Source organism: Canis lupus, chromosome 26, assembly GCF_048164855.1.
Source record: "Canis lupus baileyi chromosome 26, mCanLup2.hap1, whole genome shotgun sequence".
Lineage (NCBI taxonomy): Eukaryota > Metazoa > Chordata > Mammalia > Carnivora > Canidae > Canis > Canis lupus.
The window spans coordinates 26,977,278-26,997,449 of NC_132863.1; the positions used below are offsets into that span (position 1 = coordinate 26,977,278).

The window sequence follows — 20,172 nt, forward strand, 5'->3', positions numbered from 1 at the left end:
ATGATCAGTTCTCTATTGTTAAGAGTCTTTTTCTTGTTTTGCTTCTCTCTTTTTTCCCTTTATTCATTTATTTCGTTTCTTAAATTCTGCCTATGAGTGAAATCATATGGTATTTGTCATTCTTGGACTAATTTTGCTTAGTATACTATATTCTAGCTCCATCCACATCATTGCAAATGGCAAGATTTCATTCTTTTTGATGGTTGAGTAATATTCCATTATATATATATTTTTATGCATATATATTTTTATGCACTCATCAGTTGATGGACATTTGGGCTTTTTCCATAATTTAGTTATTGTACACAGTGCTGCTATAAACATTGAGGTGCATGTATTCCTGTGAATTAGTATTTTTGTATCTTTTGGGTAAATACCTAGTAGTGTGATTGCTGGATTGTAGGATAGTTCTATTTTTAACTTTTTGAGGAACCCCCATACTGTTTTCCACAGTGGCTGCACCAGTTTGCATTCCCACTCACAGCATAAGAAGGTTCCCCTTTCTCCACATCCTCGCCAATGCCTGTTACTTCCTGTGTTGTTAATTTTAGCCATCCTGACAGGTGTGGGTGATAGCTCATTGTAGTTTTGATTTGCATTTCCCTGATGATGAGTGATGTTGAGCATCTTTTCTTTTTCTTTTAAGATTTATTTATTTATTTATTTATTTGAGAGAAAGAGAGCAACCAAGAGCAGGGGCGAGGGGCAGAGGGAGAGGGTGAAGCAGACTTCCCTGCTGAGCAGAGAGCCTGATGTGGGACTTGATCCCAGAACCCTGAGATCATTACCTGAGCAGAAGGGAGGAGACGCTTAAGCAACTGAGCCACCCAGGTGCCCTGTTGAGCATTTTTTCACGTGTCTGTTGGCCATCGTATGTGAAGACCCAATCTCTTTGAATATGCTTATTGGCGGGGAGCTTATTCCCTCCAAAGGTTGGATAGCTGTGACTATTGGTGAGTTCCTTATAGTGAGCTGAAATTGTCCACCCCAATGTCCACCCGCTGGAGCTGAGTGGCTTTCTTTCACATCCATTTGGTCAGCAAGTTTGTAGTTAGTGTTTAATATGGGACAGGTCCTGGGTGGACTGGGTGCCCAGGGGAACATGAAGATAAATTAGACATGGATCCTTCCCTCAGATAGTGTGGCCTAGGGCTTTGCAGAATTTTTTGTTTTGTGTATTAGACCTGAATAATAAGGAAATAAATCCCCTTTCTGTGTGACAGACCTTCAGAGGTGTGGAGATAGCCACTCCAACCACCCTGTGGTTTCCCTACTTCAGGCTGTTTAAATCATTCATCACACAATGGCATTCAGGTCCTCAGCGTTGTGGTCTCCTCCTCCAGACACACTGTCGTGTGACAGTGTTATCCTCAGAATGTGGGCCCCAGAGCTGGGCCCCGTGGCCCAGATGTGATCCGCCCAGGGCAGCACCAGGCTGGTCTGACCTCTGGTTTCTGTTGATACAGTAATCATGTTCACTTTCCCCCCTCTTCCTTCCTTTCTCCCTTTCCTTCTTTCTTCACTCCCTCCCTTCCTTTCTTTTTTACAGGCACATTGCACTGTTGAACTTGAGGTCAACTCAAACCTTTAAGTCATTTTCACTGGAACTCTTCCTAATCTTGATTCTATTTTGTATTTTTGGCACCTGATCATTTGGAACCGTACTGTCCAATACAGCAGTCACTAGCCCTATGTGGCTATTTAAATTTTAAGCACTTAAAATTAAATGAAATTAAAATTTCAGGCTCTCATTTGCACTAGCCATATTTCAAGTGCTCTATAGCCACAAGTGGCTAGTGGCTATCATATCAGACAATGCAGGGGCACCTGGGTGGTTCAGTCAGTTAAGCATGTGACTCCTGATCTCAGCTCATGTCTTGATCTCAGGGTGGTGAGTTCAAGCCCTGTGTTGGGCTCCATGCTGGGCATGGAACCAACTTAAAGAAAAAAAAAAAAAAGGACAACGCAGGTTTAGGACATTTCCATCACCACAGAAAGTTCAATGGGACTGCTCTGGTTTGAACCAAAGGGCAGGAATTTATATTTATTCTGTGTGGCCCCTCATCTTGTCAGTTCTAGTTCAGCCCCGAGGCTGCTGAGATCTTTTGGAAACTAATTTCGCTTTACAGAGGGTTTGCTGTCCCTTCCAGCTTCATGACAGCAGATTTGATTAGTGTTTCATGCCTTCCTCGGCTTCATCTAAAACCACTGATAAAGATGCCCAGCAGAGCAGAGAGGGCTGCAACTGAACCCTGCACGTGGCAGTTGGCACTCTAGCCCCATGTGGCAGTCATGCAGGAGTTTAACAAATTAGGCCTACAGACCAGGCGCTGTGTGTGGCACACTGAGTACACACAGGGAGACAGGATGACAAGTTGAATAGGATCCTGCTGTGGTGGGTGCTCTGGTAGTTCCAGTGTCTTCATCTCACATGCAGGGCTGCTTCTGTCTGGTGTACAGTAGTTAAAAATGCAGGCTTGGCAATCAGCTTCCTGGATTTGAATCCTGGCTCTGCCACTTTATAAGCTATGTAATGTCTTTGTGTTTTGCTTCCCTCATGTATAGAGTAGGGGTAAAATAATCCCTTTCACACTGTGTTATTGTGGGATTAAATAAGTTAGTACAAGTAAGGCTCTTAGAACAGTGCCTGGAATACAGTAAGTGCTCCAAGCATGTTATCATTAGTTATAACTTTTTCCTTCTGGACAGGCAGTGCTCAGTCTTGCTCAGGGACCTTGGCTCTCTCAGTTCTGCTTTTTCTTAGTTTGTGGATGTCCTTCAAAGTGCAAACTAAGCCTCCTATCCTTGATTTCTTAAGTTCTCAGCTGCCCATTTGGCACTTCATTTCCTATACTGGAGGCAATGACAGCAGGGAAGGACTTGAATAATGGTTGGGCTTTATCCTGACCCTGTGCTGCCTGGTAGAGAGACTAGGACAGGCTTCCCATCTGCAAACTGGGGACAATCAGAGCTGCCACAGAGAGCTATGGTCAGGGCTAAGCCAGACAAAGTGAGTGAAAGCCTGGCACTTGATAGGTCTTTACCTTCCTTTCTGACTTCTGGTAAACCCTTCCAAAGTGCATGACACTTGCTTCTTACCCCTGGCTCAGCTTCATTTAGTATCTAACAAAGGAAGGCAGGCTCATTATTCCTTGCACTTCTGAAGGGCCTGGCGCTGACCCAGGAGCCCTCAGTTTCTTCATCTATGGAATGGAGACACCTAATCGGTACCCCCGTATTCTCCTCGCTGCCATCTCGGGCTTGCTGAACTTGGGTTAATTCCTCCCTGCGCAAGCCTCAGTCTATACTCAAAGTAGGACCTGAAGGAGCGCCTATAAGGGCCGGTGGTTATAACCCCAATTTAGAAAAACTCTTTACTAGGATCGTGCCTGCGCCTGTGTGTGTGTGGGGGGGGGGGGGGCGGTGTCGGGATCCCAGAGCCAGGGGCCAGCCCTCGGAGGGCCTTTGGAGAGCCCAGAGGTACTGCCACCTGGAAGAGGGCTGGAAGGGGCGCTGCGCGGTCTTCCGCAGGCTCCCGCCGCGGGAACAATGGGAGGGCGGCGGGGAGGTGGGTGGGCGTCGGCCAGGTCCGGGCCGGAGGTAGAGGGGGCGGGCGAGCTGGGCGCCGGGCCGCGGGGTTAGCCCGGGGCACCGGGCCGAGAGCCGAGGCGCCTTAGCCAGGGAAAACCCAGGTCTGCGCCGGCGGGGGCCCGGGAGGAGGCGGGGGCGGGGCCCGAGCCCACCGGGCTGGGCCCGGGAAGGCGAGGAGGCCGGGGGTGGGGGGTCTCCGGTCCCTCGCCCCGCCGCTCTGCCCCGGCCTCTGAGCTAGAGGAGGCTCAGGTAGGCGCCAGGCGCGGGGCCCACGTGGGGAAGCGGGCGGCGGGCGGCGGGCGGCGGGCGCCAGGCGGGCTCGCGGGGCTCAGCCCCCTCCTCCCGTCCCCTCCCTTCCCCTCCCCTCCCCTCCCCTCCCCGGGGGCCCGCGCGGCTCCTCCCGACGCGCGGCCCCGGCCCTGGCGGCTCCGGCGGCTCCCGCGGCTCCCGCGGCTCCCGCGGCTCCCGCGCTCCCCCGGCTGCTCGCGGCTCGGCGCCGCTGCCTCTAGCTCGCAGGCTGCTGCTGGGGCGGCCGGGATCGCCGCCGCCTCCTCGGGGGCAGCCGGCCGGGGCGGGGCGGAGGGGGAGCCCAGGGTGGGGGGCGGGCGGGGAGGGGGCTGGGCGCCGTGGGAGGGGAGAGGGAGCGAGCGAGCGAGCCGGGCATTTGTGCGCAGCTCGCGTGCGCCTCGGAGCCCGCCCGGGCGGCCGCCGGACTCACGGACTGAGGACAGAGCGCCCGGAAGCCGCGCTGCCGCCGCCAGGTTAGCCTCCCGCGCCGCCCTGCTCCGGGCCCCGGGGAGCCCGCCGCGTCTGCTCCCGCGTGTGTCTACGAGGCGATCGCCGAGGGCTCCGGGCTCGCCCCGGTCCTTGAGCACTGACAGGCCGGCGGGCCGGCTCGGGGGGCTGGACGCCAGCGGGGCGGGAGGCCGCCCAGCCAGGAGCCCGGGCCTCGGTTCGCGGGTCTCAGTACTGGCGCCGGTAGGATGGCGGGATCCACGTCTCCGGGTGTTGGGTGTGAGCGCGCGTGTGCCTGTGGGTCTGTGCAAGTGGTTGGTGTGTGCGCGCGCGAGTGTGCGCTGGGTGTGCATCTGTGCTGCGGGGGGTGTGCTTTGTAGGTCTCCGTGCGTCTGGGCGGGGTGGTGTGTGTGTATCTGGGTGAGGGTGTGTGTGTCTGCGTGTGTCTATTCGTGAATGTGTCTATTGGAGGGTGTGTCCGAATATGTAGCTGAGTGTGTGTACATGTGGAGGAGGGTGTGTGCCAGTGCCTCGCCTGTGGCTGGAGCTGTGGCGGGGTGTGTGTGTGTGTGGCCGTGTGAGCGCCGATGTGACTCCCCGTGTCTGCGCGTGTGAGGGCGGGTGTGCCCCCGCGTAGCCCCCGTGTGCGTGTGCACCGCTTTGTCTGCGCACTGCCGAGAGGAAGCGGTGGGGGCGGCGGCCGAGGCGCTGTAGTCCCCAGGAGCCGGGCACCTGGCCGGGCGGCGGGGGGCGGCGGCGGCGGGAGCGTCCTCGCCGGCGGAGACTCTGCTGGCAGGTGGCGGCCACACCCCAGGGGCCAGAAGGAGCTGGGCGGTCGGCGGAGCTGGCGCACCAGGCGGAGTGGAGCGCGGAGGGCGTGTCCTGCCTGAAGCCCGAGCGTGTGTGTGTGTGTGTGTGTGTGTGTGTGTGTGTGTCTGTGCGGGGGAGGGAAGTGGCGACAACAGCGGCCCCCAGGCTGGTGACCCTGGCGGCTCAGGGATCCATTTCCTGTCTCGGCGCGCTGACAGCCGCCTAGAGCCCGACTAGGCCTGGCCAGGTCAGCCGCACTCCCACCGTCACCCTCTCCAGCCCTCGAGGGTAGAGACGCACCTTGGGTGCCCCGAAAGGAGGGAGAACCATTCTCTTAAAGGGCCAGAGCCCATGCAGGAATACTCCTACCCCTCAGGAGACCTCTCCCCTGAGAGGTCTCTGGGTGTGTCTGTACCCCTTTCCTCGTGTACTGGTCTGTGCATGCATTTCTAGATTTGTGGTCTGTCTGCATGTGTGTCTCTGTGTTTTTCTTGTGCATTTGGGTGCAGAGGTGTGTTTTATCAGTGAACAATGAATAATGTGTCTTGATGTATTTGTGTATGTGCTTTTATAAGTTCCGGTTATATTTGTTTTTATGTACATACAGCTGTTTGTGTATTAGTGAGTCTATGCATATGGGTTTGCAAGAGAAATGGCAATTTGCTGCCAACTAGGATTGGGTAGAAAAATTTTGTTCAGAGCCACTCTAATATAGAGAAACTGGGTGAAAAGGTGGTTTGGAAATTTAGCCTCTGGTTTTGTGGGTTTCGGTTGCTGGTACTAAAATGTGCGTGGATTAGGGGTAGACTGGATATAAGGACAGAGAGGAACCGAGACTCTTATAGGAGGAAGGAATTGTTCTGGAAGAAGGACATCTGAGTACAAGAATTCTTCCTCCACTTCCAGTTCTTCCTATTACTTCACCTCCCCCTCTGCTGCTCTGCTTGCCAGGATCAAGTGCACAGGATTTGGAGTGTAAAGAGAGGGAGCTGGGAATGTAAAAGGAAGGAGGGTGGATGGGTGATAGGATTGGGGGCCAAGAGCAGATTTCTGCAATTCTTAAAATGTTTCTGGCATCAGAAGCTGTGGAAAGCAAAGCTTGCTGTCCCCTTCCCTGAATCCCTTTCTCAGAACAAGAAAGACTCAGGCCTGGAGCTCAGGAGCCCTGGAGTCTGGTCCAGGGGTCTCCTTTGGACTTTGGTCCAACCCTTTTGTGTTTGTCTGTTTGCCTGGCACATTTGTATCACTCTTCTCTTATGGAAGAGTCTGAACCCCCTAAGCTTCAGTTTCCCTGGCTGAGCAGCTAGTAGGTGAAATTCTGGGGCCCCTTTGGTTTCTCAGAGTCCTGGCATTTATCTCACTGTGACCCAGATTTAGGAATCTACCTTTCTAACCCTCAAGGATCCTGGCCATCATCCCCACTCACCATGTCCCTTTGTCCCCATATACTTGAATCTAGAGCAGTAGTTCTCAGAGTATAGTCACCCCACCAGCAGCAGCATGGTCACCTGTGGTCTTGTTAGAAATGCAAATTTTGGGGGCTCCCCTCAGACCTACTGAATCAATAATAACTCTGGGGGTGGAGCCCAGCAGTCTATGGTTTCATAAACACACGTGATTCTCTTGCCCTTGAGCTCAAGAGAGGTGCAGACAGGAAACTGGAACCTTCTATAGGTTGAAACCCCGGAAAAGCATCTCTTGCCCACTGTTGCACATACTACAGTAGCCTCGCAGCCCTAGCCTGGCAGGTGCAGGTTCTGGTTTCAAGTCTTAGGTCTTTCCTGTCATCTTGGACGGAGTGCTCCTTCACTGAATAATGTAATAACTCATTGACAGTGCCTGCTCTTGGCGGGTTCTGAGCAAGGGGTTTCCCTGCTCTGCTCAGTTCTCCACTCCTTTTCTTGTCCTATTAAACCGGCAAGATCAAGTCCCTGCCCACTTCTTTGGAAACCAGCTACTCTCGCCTTCTTTTAGATCATCCAGGCACCATGAGCTTTCTAGCCTCTGGGATTTTGCATATGCTGTTCCCTGTCTAACACACTTTCCCTCGCTTCTTAGCTTGTTTAACTCCTACTCTTCAGATTTCAGCTCAAGAGTGACTTTCTCAGGGGCACCTTTGCCAACTCCCTTGAATAAGTCTGTTTTTCTTGTTATACATTCTTGAGCTCCCTGTAGTCCATAGTACTCAAGAATTTGCAGTTATACATGAACTTGGTAAATGTCTGTCTGTCTCCCCTCACTGAAGTGCAAACACCATCTGGGCAGGAACTTGCTTATCACCTTTCCTAGTGATCCCACACAGTGCCTGACTTATGATTGGTTCAGTAAATTTGTTGAAGTGGATGACTTTATATAATGGGAGATGGTACTAAATGATACCCAAAGTGTCCTCTCAAGCTCTGACATTGTAGTATCTAAGCAGGCCTCAGATTTTTAGAAGTAGATTTATCTGTCATTTTTACTGCTATATCTACTGGCCATGGATGAACCACGACTCTGTGCCTGGGCTGGTACTGGGCTCTGCTCTAGGGGAGCAGTAGAAAGTTTTCCAGGAGACACAGCCCAGCAAGTTGTCTGTGTCCTCTTGGAATAGGATCCTGCTATGGAATGAGAAAAGGGAGGATGTTGAATAAGAAATCTAAAGATCTGGGTCCATGCCTTGTTTGTGGGCAAGTCACTTTCCCTTTTTTGCTTGTTTCCTCTTCCATAAAATGAGGGTTTTAGGATGGATGGTGTACCTAATTCTGGTTACAAGCATTGGCTCTGGAGTCATTCGGGTTCTGCCACATGCTAGTTGGGTGGACTTGGGCAAGGGACTTCATCTGTTCATTTCTTCACCTGTAAGACAGGACCAATAATAGTACGTGTTCCATAGGATTGTTTTGGAAATGAAATGAGGAACATACATGGAATGATTCACTTGGTGCTGAGCACATAGTAAACATTTGCTAAGTATTAGCATTTGTTACTATTACGGCTACTTCAACATTCTTGAATGCCTTTGTGCTGGGCCTTAAGCGTCCAGAAATGGAAACGAATCCAGCAGTGTTCACAGGCTGGGTGTAGGGGCCAACATGAAAGGATGTACAATATGCAAGGTAACAGAGTGAGGTTGTTCAGGAAGGAAAAGCCTTTACAAAGAAGAGAGATGGTGTTGGGCTGGATTTATCTTCCAAGTAGTTAGAGCAGCATGTGCAAAGACACCAGGGCTTGTTAGGGGAACTCCAAATACTTCTCTTGGTTGGAGCAGAAGTTGGTGAGTTGTGGGGACAGGCGGGGTGATTGAACGGTGAAGAAGTAAGGCCGGAGAAGAACTTTGGGGCCGTATCTGGCCCAGGCTGATGAGCTGGAGTTCTACAGGTGTCGGGGAGCTAGGGAAGAGGATTAAGCTAGCTTGGAAGAATCAGATTTGCATTTCAAAAACATAGCTCTCCAGGTGGTGACAGAGGGTGGCCTGGGTAGTGGAGGAGGGACTGTTGACCTGGAGATTAGGCTCAGAGGAGGGTGGATAGAGACCTAGAAGGAGAAGAAGCACAGGTGGTGGACTGGAGGCCAGCTTGGTCAGGGAGATGAAGGATAGACAAGAGTGACCTTTCACAGGCCTCCAAGGCTGCCTGGTGATGGGAATCTGAAAATAAGAGTCCCAGGTCTGCTGCTCAGAGGATTCACAGTGTATTAATTTCCTAGGGCTGCTTAATGGAGTACTGCAATCTGGGTGGCTTTAAAAAGCAGACATTTATTCTCCCACAGTTTGGAGACAGAAGTGAGGAATCAAGGTGTCAGTAAGGTTTGTTCCTTCTGAGGGTTCTGTGGGGAAGTCTGTCCCATGCCTCTCTCGTAGCTTCTCGTGGTTGCCCGCAATCCTTGGTATTCCTTGGTCTGCAGCAGCCTCTGCCTCGTTGTCGTCGCGTGCTTTTCTCCCTTTTCTCCCTGTGTGTCTTTGTATCATCTCCTCTTTTTATAAGGACACCAGTCATATTGGATTTAGGATCCACCCTAATCCAGTATGACTTCATTTTATTTTAGCTAATTACATCTGCAAAGACTTTTTCCAAATAAGGTCACATTCTGAGGTTCTGGGTAGACATGAATTTGGGGGGACACTTTTCAACCCAGGGCATACAGGAAGATGGAAAAGAGTGCAAATTCTAGAGTCCCACAAGCCTAGCTGCAATCTAGGCTTTGCAATGGAGCAGCACGAGCTAAGAGGAAGTCAGTTACTTGTGCTCAGCCTCAGTTTCTTCTGTGAAATGGGGACAGTAGCCCCTGCAATGTCATGCCGTGGTGGTCAGACCTGGTCTGGATAGCAGGTGTGAGTAAGCCTGGTGAGGTGGCACACTGTCAGCACCCCATAATGATCACTTCCTCTCCGGCACCCCCTGCCCTGCACACTTAGTAGCTGGGATGCATCCCTCAGATCTTGCTTCACTTCCTCATCTGCCCAGTGTGAATTAGCATCATCCAGCTCTCGTTACTTCACCAGATTGTGAATCCCAGGGGATAACGAGAGAGCTCTTTGTAAATTGCTTAAGGGTTTGTTGCTGGGATTTTCAGTTATAATCATCATCAGCATAATAACCCTTGGCCATTGCCACATCCACTGCATTCTCAGCACAGCCCAGCCCAGCCCGCTCCTCTCTGGAGACAAGTCCTCCGTGCCCCTGTGTGCTTGGGAGTATAGCTGCTCTGCTGTCAGTTAGGAGAACCTTAGCAATGGTCCTTGCTCTCTGTTAGCCAGAGAAGGGAAACATGCTCTGAAAGTGACACCCCGAAGGTCACACAGCTGGTCAGTGGCAATTGGAACACCTTGTCTGTGGCTCCCGTTTTGCCCTCTGAACAGCGCTTTCCCCCCTACTTGCAGGGTGGGCCCCAGGAGCAGGATGGTGGGACAGGTAGAGGCCTGGAGAGGGCACTGTGCAGAGCTGGGAGCCAGGGAGCCAGTGGGGAGAGTCCTACTGAGTCAGGGTCGAATCCAGAGCAGGGGCCTCCCTGAGTCCTGAGTGAACAGGCGGTGCCTCTGCGGCTGAATGGGCAGGTTGTTTGTTCTCAGTCTGGCTCTGGCCATCTCTGCTTGCTCCAACGGGAGGAGGCCACCACAGGCAGGCGGGTGGCAGCAATGTGGGGAGCCAGAGCCTGGAGGTAACCCAAGGCTTCAATGTCCCTATTGACAGCCAGGGTTGTGCTTCTCAGTAGGCTGTGTCACTGTAAGCCTTGCCTTGGCTGGTGTAGGGAAGGCTCTGGAAAGGAGAGAAGGCTTATCCTGTCTTGGCAATTGCCCTGAAGTCATCTTCATTTTCCCCAAGCTGGGGGAGCCCAGCCCTTCTTTACCCCTTGATTTTTCTTACCTCCCTCCTTCCTCTTGTTTTCTCTCACTCCCTTGTCCTGCCCCTCCTCCCTCCTCCCCATCTTCTCTCCAGATTAGAGGTCTAAAGATAAAGCTTCCAGACCCAGTTCAAGTAGGTGGTTCTGGGGTTGCTTGGGGCCACTTGTGAATTAGCAGGCCTCAAGTCTTCCTTGGCAGAAGCTCACTCTGGTGACTGATCTTACGTTATTGGCTTACCATGTGCCAGGCCCTGTGCTAAGCGTGTTACAGGCCTTATGTCTCTTAATCCTTGCAACCACCCAGCGAGGCGGAGATTAGACTTCCATTTTATTAAAGGAGGCTAAATAACTTGCCCAAGGCCTACCCAGCCCTCAGCCAACAAATGGCACAGCTGGGATTTAAATCTAAATCTATCCAAAGCCCGTGGGTACTCTTGAATCGTTCCTATCCTGTCCTGGTTGGGACATTCTAGAGTGCTTAGAGGTTCACAGAGGGATGTGCACTTGCTCCAATTCAGAGAACAAATTCTTAGCTCAGAGAGCAGAGTCTCCCGTTCAGGTCTCTCCTACCTCCCAGCCTGTGCTGTCACTTCCCTCAGGAACTGACCTTCCTACAGCGTTAGACCTGGGGTGGCCTGGGCTCTGAGCCCATCATGTCCTAGGCAGTGTCCACCTGTGGGAGAGACATGCATCAGGGGCAGGTGACAGGGCAGGTCTCGAGGTACTTGGCTTTTTCCCTAGATTGGTCACCTTAGTTTTTCATTGATTATCCTGAGTCTTCTAGTTAAATAAGCTTATCATCTGCAAAGAACAATAGCTTTGTCTCCCAGGAAGGGTACTTGGGGGCTTGGAGATCCTCTATCTGGCTCTGTGATGTGGAGGGGAGGGAAGCAGAGACTGGAGCCAGGAAAGTCAGGTTTAGGAGGGCCCTTATGCTAGAAAGGAAAACAAGGAAGCCAGAGCTGCCTAAGAGCCAGAGCAAGACAGTCCAGAGAGAGGAAAGGTGCCTCCAGGCTGGGGTGGATAGGGAACCTCTCACCCCAAGTTCAGCCCTGGAATGCAGATGCCCTTGAAGGTAGGGCTGCTGGATCTGAGTGTCACTTCCAAATCTGAGCAGCTACAGTCAGCTTGCTGGGCCTCTACCCACCCTCACCGGGACCATGCTCATGACCATGGTCAGTTTGAGCAGGTATCTCAACAAGAAGGAACTTTGATTAATGAACAGTAGCTTTAAACCTTCAAGCCACAGAGCTCTCTCTTCATAGTCCAGGAAGCAGAAGTTCAATATGTGAAACAGCTAAAAGGAGAGTAGTTTAGCACCCTACCTCTACCCCTGCCTCTGAAAGTTGCCTAAGACAGGGTTTCTCAAAATTTGCTCCCCCAAGAGTAGCCTAAAGGAGCTTGCTAAAAAAAAGTTATCTTCTAAAATTTGCCCAGAGATCCAAACTCAGCTGCTTCCTGGAAGGGTGGGATCCATGGTGGGGCCTTGGAATCAGCCTGTTTTAACAGATTCCTTGTTCAGGTGACCGTGACCCTTAGGTTTTCAGATGGCACTTGGAGAATGTTGGTCTCAAATGTTTATGAACTTGTGAAGCGCCTTGTACAATTTTGAGAGTGTGCCTTGATTGTGGGAAAGGCTCCATAGGCACCATCTATGTCTTTGAGCATGCGTCATCTTCAGGGTGGTTTTATAGAGTGGTAGGCCAATGACTGGGGAAGGGTCCCTGGGGAGCTCAGGACAGAGTCAGGAGGTAAAGGCAGATCTCTCCTGCCTCTCAGCGCATTACTTGCTTTAAGTGAAGATGCTGAGGGACTGTGGGTCAGTTCTTTCCCCTGTTTGGGCCTTAGTTTTCCCAGCTGTTAAATGGGGAGTTAGACACGATAGTTGCCGGTAGCTTTGATCTGTGGCTCTAGAAGCCAGGTTCCCTGTTGCCCAATTCACATTCTTCACCCTTTTGCTTACCCCCCTCTGAAGGGATTGCCTCTCCCTTTAGCATCTCCCATCTTCAGAGATGCCATACAGAGCCTGGATTCTCGCCCCTTAAGTCCCGCCTGTCCAACCACATGCCCAGGTGCCCAGTGATTTCTGTCTTTCCGTGCCCATTCACAGTAAGTGGTCCAGGTGCCTGTGAGTCTAGGGGTACTCGAGGTAGTCTCTCTTCAGGGCTGGACACTGGGGGCCAGTGCCAAGGACAGGGATTTGGACAATATGTTTCCTGAGGCTCCTGGGACGTGCTCAGTACTTACCTGTATCTCTGCCCCAGGTCCCTGGGTTCTTCCCTGCCAGGAATGCCACCCCCCTTTCTCTAGTCACTGTTGAAATCCTGTCTGAGCATTTTCAAGGCTCAGCTCAGATGCCAACCTCTGTCCCACAAAGTTGTGTGGACCCTCCCATCCCCACCCCCATAATGAAAATCTGTCTTTCCTCTGCATTCCCTTAGCACCTTATCTATTCCCCTCCTGGAGGAGTTCTGCTGATCTTAGTTTTATCTTGGGACATGGCTTGTCTCTCTTGCAGGACTGTGAGCACTAGATGTTTCATGTATCATTCTTTGCCCCCCAGCACCAAGAACAGGAGTTTGCACAGAGCAGGTGCTCAAAAGAAGGATATTGAGTTTTATTTGCAGAATCTGCCTCTGGCCTTGGGCTGGGTTCTCTGGAGCCCCCAGGACCCCATCACTGGTAGGCCATGACTTTACACATATCCCCTCCTTTCTTTGTGGATTGGAGGGAGGCCAAGTAAAGCAAAGGGTAAAAAGTTAAATTCTAGTCTTGACTCTGCCATGTCTTGGCTGTGTGATCTTGGGTAAGTTAATTCACCTCTCTGAGCCTCAGTTTCCTCAGCTTAAACCAAAGGGCTAGGGATAACAAGTCTCTTGGGGGCATGGGGGTATTAACTGAAATGCTATGTGTAAAATGCTGAGATGTGAGCATTGTAAAGACTAAATGGTCAATATACAATTAGAATTCATTATTTTTCAGTTAATGGTTATTATCATTGTTTCAGCAGACACCTATTATGGTTTGAGCATTGTGCTGGGGGGAGAGAGTGAGAGACAGAGAAAAATCATTGTAAGAGTCGCTTGGGGGCAGCCCGGGTGGCTCAGTGGTTTAGCGCCGCCTTCAGCCCAGGGCCTGATCCTGGAGACCCGGGATCGAGTCCCATGTTGGGCTCCCTGCATGGAACCTGTATCTCCTTCTGCCTGTGTCTCTGTCTCTGTCTCTCTCTGTGTGTCTCTCATGAATAAATAAATAAAATCTTAAAAAAAAAGAAAGAGTCACTTGGTCTCCAGGGTTCTAAGGTTAAGTAGGGGCAGTAAGACTCTCCTACAAGGAGTAGCATCTGGCAGAAACATGGCAGAGCGAGCTGAGGAGGGAGAGATCAGTGTAGACTCCATAATCAGTGTAGACAGGTGTTCCCTATGGAGGTAAAGGAGGGGAGCTTCAGGCTGGAGATGGGAAAGTAGGGGGCGTACTTGAGGAGTTGCCAGAAAGAGAAAAGAGCAGAGTGAAAGAGCAGGGGCAGCTCTGGAATCTCCACACAGAAGGGGCTTGGGGTCGCCCCCCACCCCTGCAGGGGCAGCATTAACCTTTGTTTTGCCAAGAAGAATTTGAGGGATTGACAGCTCATGGTGCCACTATGGAGAACCAGAGAGAGAAGACTGGAAGGGTAGGGCTTTACAGTGGAGGTACTGGGGACCAGTAAGTGGGAATTGGGGGGGGGGGGACTTGAGCTAAGAATGGTCAGAGGCGGGCTGTAGTCCCTAGCCTCTGTAGGCCTGCGTTGGAGTCTGTCCCATAATAACAGGGCCGCTTGTTTACCTGGCCGAGGTGGAGATCTGAACTCTAGTTTGTCTGAAGGTAAAGTGCAAAATGATCCCAGAAATGTCAGGATCTCTAACTATCAGAGCTGGCCAGCAGGAGAAGCAATCTCTTGATCCACCCTCCTAATTCCTCACATTACACAGATGGGAAGCAAAGGCCCAGAAGGGGGAGCCCCCACCCAAGAACACTGAGTGAACTGGCCACAGTGAGTTCAGCACTAGACCTAGGTAAGTTACGGACCTGGGCCTGCATTCATTTGGGAGGAAGAGGTAAGGAGTGGGCCAAGGAACCTGTGGAGGGGTGTAAATGACAAGCAAATGGCATATTGGTTGCAATCTGTTGCCAGGGTGTATGTGTGTGATCCCAGGTGAGTGGGACGTGAGTGGGCTGGAGCCATCATTATTCTGGGCTTTCCTTCCCGGAAAGGAAAAAGGACCACAGAGGTGGGAGTCAGGGGAATATTGGGGGGTAGGGGAATTCAGGGGGTGGCCTAAGAAGAGGAGGCTGTTGCCAAGCAGCAAGAGACAGAGAGCATCCCAGCATCTGTGGGCCTGGCCCTGTATAGCCCTGCATGTACCATAGCAATAACACCTTCATTTTATAGGGTAAGAGGTGAAGGCTCCAAAGGTCACCGCTAGGAAAAGCAGAGCCTGGGAAAGGGGAAATTCCTTCAAAGCCACGCCCCTGGCATGCCCTAGGTGGCTGTGGTCCTGGTCCTCAGTCCAGGTCTCAGAGAGGGCCTGGAGTCTAAGGGGTCAGGGAGGTGCCAGCCTCCTTTTGTCTCCTGGACCCCCCCCCCCCCATCAATCTGCCCATCTATCTAACCTATTTTATTCTAGTTCACTCTGCCCCCTTGTTTGTTAATTAAAAATATTTATTGAGTACCTACTACGTGCCAGGTCACTGCTCCTGACCTTATAGGATTTATGCCTTAGCGTGAAGGCTGTCCCACATTAGTAGGATGGGATGGGAAGGAGGAAGTGAGGGGGTTCACTAATCACCCCCTTCTCCCTTCACACCTGCTCCTTCCTCTTCTTTCACCTAACATCCACTACCCCCACATGGGGCTTTTTGCTGGATCTGCCTCCAGGTGAAATGGAAAAGAATCAAAGTTAATTGTTAAACATAATAGTTGGTGAGAGTTTCACCCTGTGGGGCTGGTGGGAGGAGTCTGAGTGCTGGCTCTGCTCCCCAGGAGAGGGTTGGAGCCAACTTGGTTTTTCTGGCCAGTACCTGCCACCTTTTCCCAGCCCTGGAATCTGCCTCCAGGGCTTGCTCCTCCCCTCCTTCCAGGGGGCCAGCTGCCTCTTGGACCCCTTCCCTTGACTCCAGCAGAGGTGGCCCTGGGAGGTGGCCCTAGTCCAAGCACCTCTGAGTGAGTGCTCTAGGTGGAGGTGCCCGACAGGGCATGCCTCCTGATCCTGGGGACCCACCCAGAGTGCAGGCAGCCAGTGAACCCTGCTGGTTTTGCCTCTTGCCTTGTGTGTGTGTGTTGGGGGATGGGGGGTGGGGATAGTGTCACAAGTGCCCTAAGTGCTGTACATGAGACCACTACTGTATACAGTCCCTGCCATGCCTTTCTCCTGCTCTCCTGCTGCTGCTAGACTAGGGAAGGAGGAGTTTGGGAGAATAGTAGCAAAGGCGTATTTCTTTCTCTGGAAAACTGAGCCCCAGACCCAACTCCTGTCAAGCTTTAGGGACAGAGCTCAGGCTTCCAAGTCAGACAAGCCTGGGGTCAAAGCTGGGTGACCTTGGCAGGTAGCCCACCTCTCTAAACTACACTCATTCTCTGAACAGTGGGTACTCTCCGTGCCTTTGTCACCATCACTGTGAATGTAACAGGAACCAGAGGTAGATATTAATATTAGGCTCAGTAGGGATTCACTGAATGAGTAGATATCATTATTTACAGACTTAATTGTACTTTGGGAGGCCTAGCTCTTGCCTGGGCCATGGAGGCCACTGGCCCTGCCTTCTAGGACTTGATGGTCTAGAAGTACAGCACATATGGTAGCTACTTAGCCACATGTGGCTATTGAGTATTTGAAATATGGCTAGTAAAAAAAAAAAAAAAAAGAAATATGGCTAGTGCTCTGAGGAACCGAATTTTTAATCTTATTTGAATTCATTTAAAACTTAAAAAGAATATTGCATTTGGTTATCAAAAAAATTCTACATAGGGGCACCTGGGTGGCTCAGTGGTTGAGCATCTGCCTTTGGCTCAGGTCATGATCCTGGGGTCCTGGGATCAAGTTCCGCATTGGGCTCCCTGCAAGGAGCCTGCCTCTCCCTCTGCCTATGTCTCTGCCTCTCACTCTGTGCCTCTCATGAATAAATAAAAAGAAAATCTTAAAAAAAAAAACCCCACAAACTTCTACATAGATTAGATTATTAGATTCTTGAATATACTTTCAAGTTGTAAGGGCTAAAAGGATCTAAATATCCACTAAAAATTTAGCGTCAGAATTGGGAGGTGCTCTAAATGTAACATGCCAGATTTGGGCATGACTTAGTATGGAAAAAAAAAAAGAATGTAAAATATCTTAATATTTTGTATATTGATTACATGTTGAATATATTGAGTTAAGTAAATATACTTTAAAAATTAATTTCAGAGGTGCCTGGGTGGCTCAACCAATTGAGTGTCTGACTCTTGATTTTGGCTCAGGTCATGATCTCAGGGTCCTAAGGTCAAGCCCTGCATAGGCTCTGTGCTCAATGCAGGATCTGCTTGTCTCTCTCCCTCCCTCTCTGCTCCCTGCCCCCCTTGCACTTGCCTGTGCTGTGTGCTGGCTCTCTCTCTCAAAAAAATAAATAGTCTTTTTTAAAATTTAATTTTATCCATTCCTTTGTACTTTCTAAAATGTAGCTACTAAAACTTTTATTCCTTTTTTTTTTTTTTTTAAAGAGAGAAGGAGAGTGAAGGAGAGAGAGAATCCCAAGCAGGCGCCACACCCAGCATGGAGCCAACTGTGGGACTTGATCCCACAACCCCGAGATCATGACCTGAGCCAAAATCAATAGTCAAATGCTTAACCAACTGAGCCACTCAGGTGCCCCACTACTGAAAATTTCAAATTACATATATTACTTGCATTATGTTTCTATTGGACAGTGCTGCTCTAGCCAGAGAGTTGAATTGGGCATATTTAAATAATAATACAAGACTATAAAGACTAATTATTTGGGGTGGCTGTGTGTGGCAATTGGAGATTAGATATTCTTCACTGCCCACCTTCCCCCACCGCCTAGATCTGGGCCATGCTCTGTGGTGGAATGTTACCCTGGATAACCCTGCCACCTCAAGGATAAGATGAAGACTTTTGAGGTCAAATGAAAAGCCTGCGTCTGGGTGGCCACGCCACTCACTTGCTCTGTGTGTGACCTTGGTAGTCAAGTCACTTCACTTTGCTGAACTTTAGTCTATCATCTGTCAATTTAGATTAGTAGTGAGATTTTCCTCACTGATTGAGGGGATTACATGAGATAGAACCCAAGTGCAGGACTTAGCACAGTGCCTGGCATGTGTCAGTAGTCCGATATTGGCAGTGGTGGTGGTTGCTACTACTACTACTACTAGTTGTGTGTGTGTGTGTTGGGGGGGGGGGTCGTTGCTACTCCTGTTGTATTCATCAGCTTGAATTCTCTTGTTCTATTTGTCCAAAGGGGACATGGGCCAGTGGGAAAGGAGAGGTTATAAGAGCTTGGCTGTGGATTCAGGATGAGGACTGGGGTGAGGATTGCCGTCAGGGGATTTCTTGTCTTTGAGGTAGGTCCTTGGATCTTTTGTAAGTGATCAGGCAAAGATATGTGCCCATTTTACAGATGAGAATGCCAAGGCCTGTTGAGGGGAAGTGACATGACTATATGACCAGGGCCCAAAAGCAGGGCTTCCCAGCCCTATTGTGGTATTGGAGCTAGTGTTAAGAGGCCACCTTTTGGGGTTGTAGGAGTAGGGACTGGTCAGGAGTCTAGAGCTTGTGAAGAATGGTTATTATTAGTCTCTTATAAGTGGTGATCTCAACAGTATTCAGAATAACCATCTCATTCTTGAGTTGAAGAAACAGAACTGAGTATGTATATGTGTGTGTGACTTGCCTAGGATCACACAGCAAGTTGGTGGCCAAACTGGATCCGTTTCTGTTTGTTTAGATCCAGCCCTCAGCTCAGCCCTGGCAGGATGATGGCTCTGCTCATCAGCCCCCTCCTCTCCTGCCCAATCCCCCGGAGAGGGCCTTTGAGAAAGAGGCTTTTGTTTCACCAGCTCCTTCCAGTTTCCTCTCAAGGTAGCCTCACTGCCTGCCTCTCCATCTGCCCAAATTTACATTTGTCTCTGTTCCAGGTTTTTAGGTCCCTGAAATCTGAAGCATCTCTATACACACATACTTTCTAAATATCCACAGGGAAGACCATCGGCTTTTTCATCAAGGAAGCCTGAGTTCAAATCCCTCTTCTACCATTAATTCTCTCTATGGCCTTGGTCAAGTCACTTGTAATATCTGAATCTCAACTTCCTCATCTGAGAAGCAGGAAACCATTAGGTTTCAAATGTGGGCTCTGGGTCTCACCCCTGCACTGGTTTGCTATAAGGGTCTCCAGTGAGTCATTTCGCTTTCTGGGTCTCAGTTTCCATCTGCTGCCTCCGTGATCGTTGTTATAAGGCATTGTGCTGAGCCTCTCACGTCCCATCTCACTGAATCATCCTGTCAGCCCTGGAAGCAAGCACTGTTACTCCCATTTCCCACATGAGGAGACCAAGCCTAAGAGCAGTGCAGTGACTTGCCCCAGGCCTCAGAATGAGAGAGAGAAAGGTGGAGCTGGAATTCAAACCAGGTCTGTGTGACTCCCAAACCTCTACCCACTGTCTCCACATCTCCCTAGGCAGGCTCACTATACCTGGCCTCCTCTGGTTAACCCCTGGGGGCTGGAGAACAGTGGATGGGGAAGCAGGGTGTCAGCCACTGGGTGACTGATGTCATAGCTGGAGTGACAGTGTCCTGAGGCCCATGCCAAGTCAGAGAGCAGGCAGTGGGGCTTGCAGCTTTTGCTCCTGCTAGCCCACCCTCAGTCCAAGTGACTTTCCTCTTTACCTGATTCTTGGGTTTCATGTGAAGTGGAGGCATCTTGTCCCACCTGGAGATGTACCGTCCTGAATCCAGGGGACCTGAGGTTTCTCCTCCCAATACTCCTGCCCCGTTGCATACAAGGCTGGAGCTGAAGTTAAGCCTTAAATTGTCCATGAGCAAATTAAACCCGAACGGAATGTTAAGGCTAGAAGGAACATGGGGACCATGGAGTCCAACCGTATTTATTTTACAGGTGGGGAAACTGAGGCAGGGAGAGGCCTGATTGAGAGAGCAATGGGTATGTTTTTTTTCCCTGGGTGCTGGAGACCACCGAGACTGACCCGGAAGGCGGTGTCTGAGGGGTCGGCAGGCCTCTGCCTTCCCTTATCCCCCCATATCCAGTCCCTCACCGAATCTTTCAGGTACCACCTGTTAAGGATCTCTCGAATCCATCTACTTCTCTCTAGCTCTACCATGACCACCCCTGGGCTGGGCCCTGGGAACCCCTAATATGTATGTCAAGAGCTCCTCTTGGGCAGCCCGGGTGGCTCAGCGGTTTAGTGCTGCCTTCAGTCCGGGGTGTGATCCTGGAGACCTGAGATTGAGTCCCACATCGGGTTCCCTGCATGGAGCCTGCTTCTCCCTCTGCCTGTGTCTCTGCCTCTCTCTCTCTCTCTCTCTGTGTCTCTCATGGATAAATAAACAAAATCTTAAAAAAAAATCTTAAAAAAAAAAAGAGCTCCTCTTGCCCATTTCCCGTCTGTTCTCTACCCTGCGCATCAGTGATTCCCCACTGCTCTTAGAATTCAGATGGAACTCTTTC

General features: G+C 50.7%; 1 protein-coding gene across 3 annotated transcripts in view; it reads left to right on the top strand.

Annotated features, from left to right (window-relative positions):
• EPB41L1 (erythrocyte membrane protein band 4.1 like 1) overlaps positions 1 to 20,172 on the top strand; it is a 143,629-nt gene that overhangs the window by 15,015 nt on the left and 108,442 nt on the right. The window contains exons 1-2 of one of the 3 annotated variants that reach the window (XM_072800846.1): positions 4,213 to 4,352; positions 14,427 to 14,510. Coding sequence is in view for 1 of the 3 variants with exons in the window: in XM_072800837.1 (XP_072656938.1) it covers positions 14,427 to 14,510 (84 nt within the window). In the remaining 2 variants the exon portion in view is untranslated. Of the gene's footprint in view, positions 1 to 4,206; positions 4,353 to 14,426; positions 14,511 to 20,172 lie in introns of those variants that run through there. The other 2 variants (XM_072800837.1, XM_072800845.1) reach the window with 2 other exon arrangements.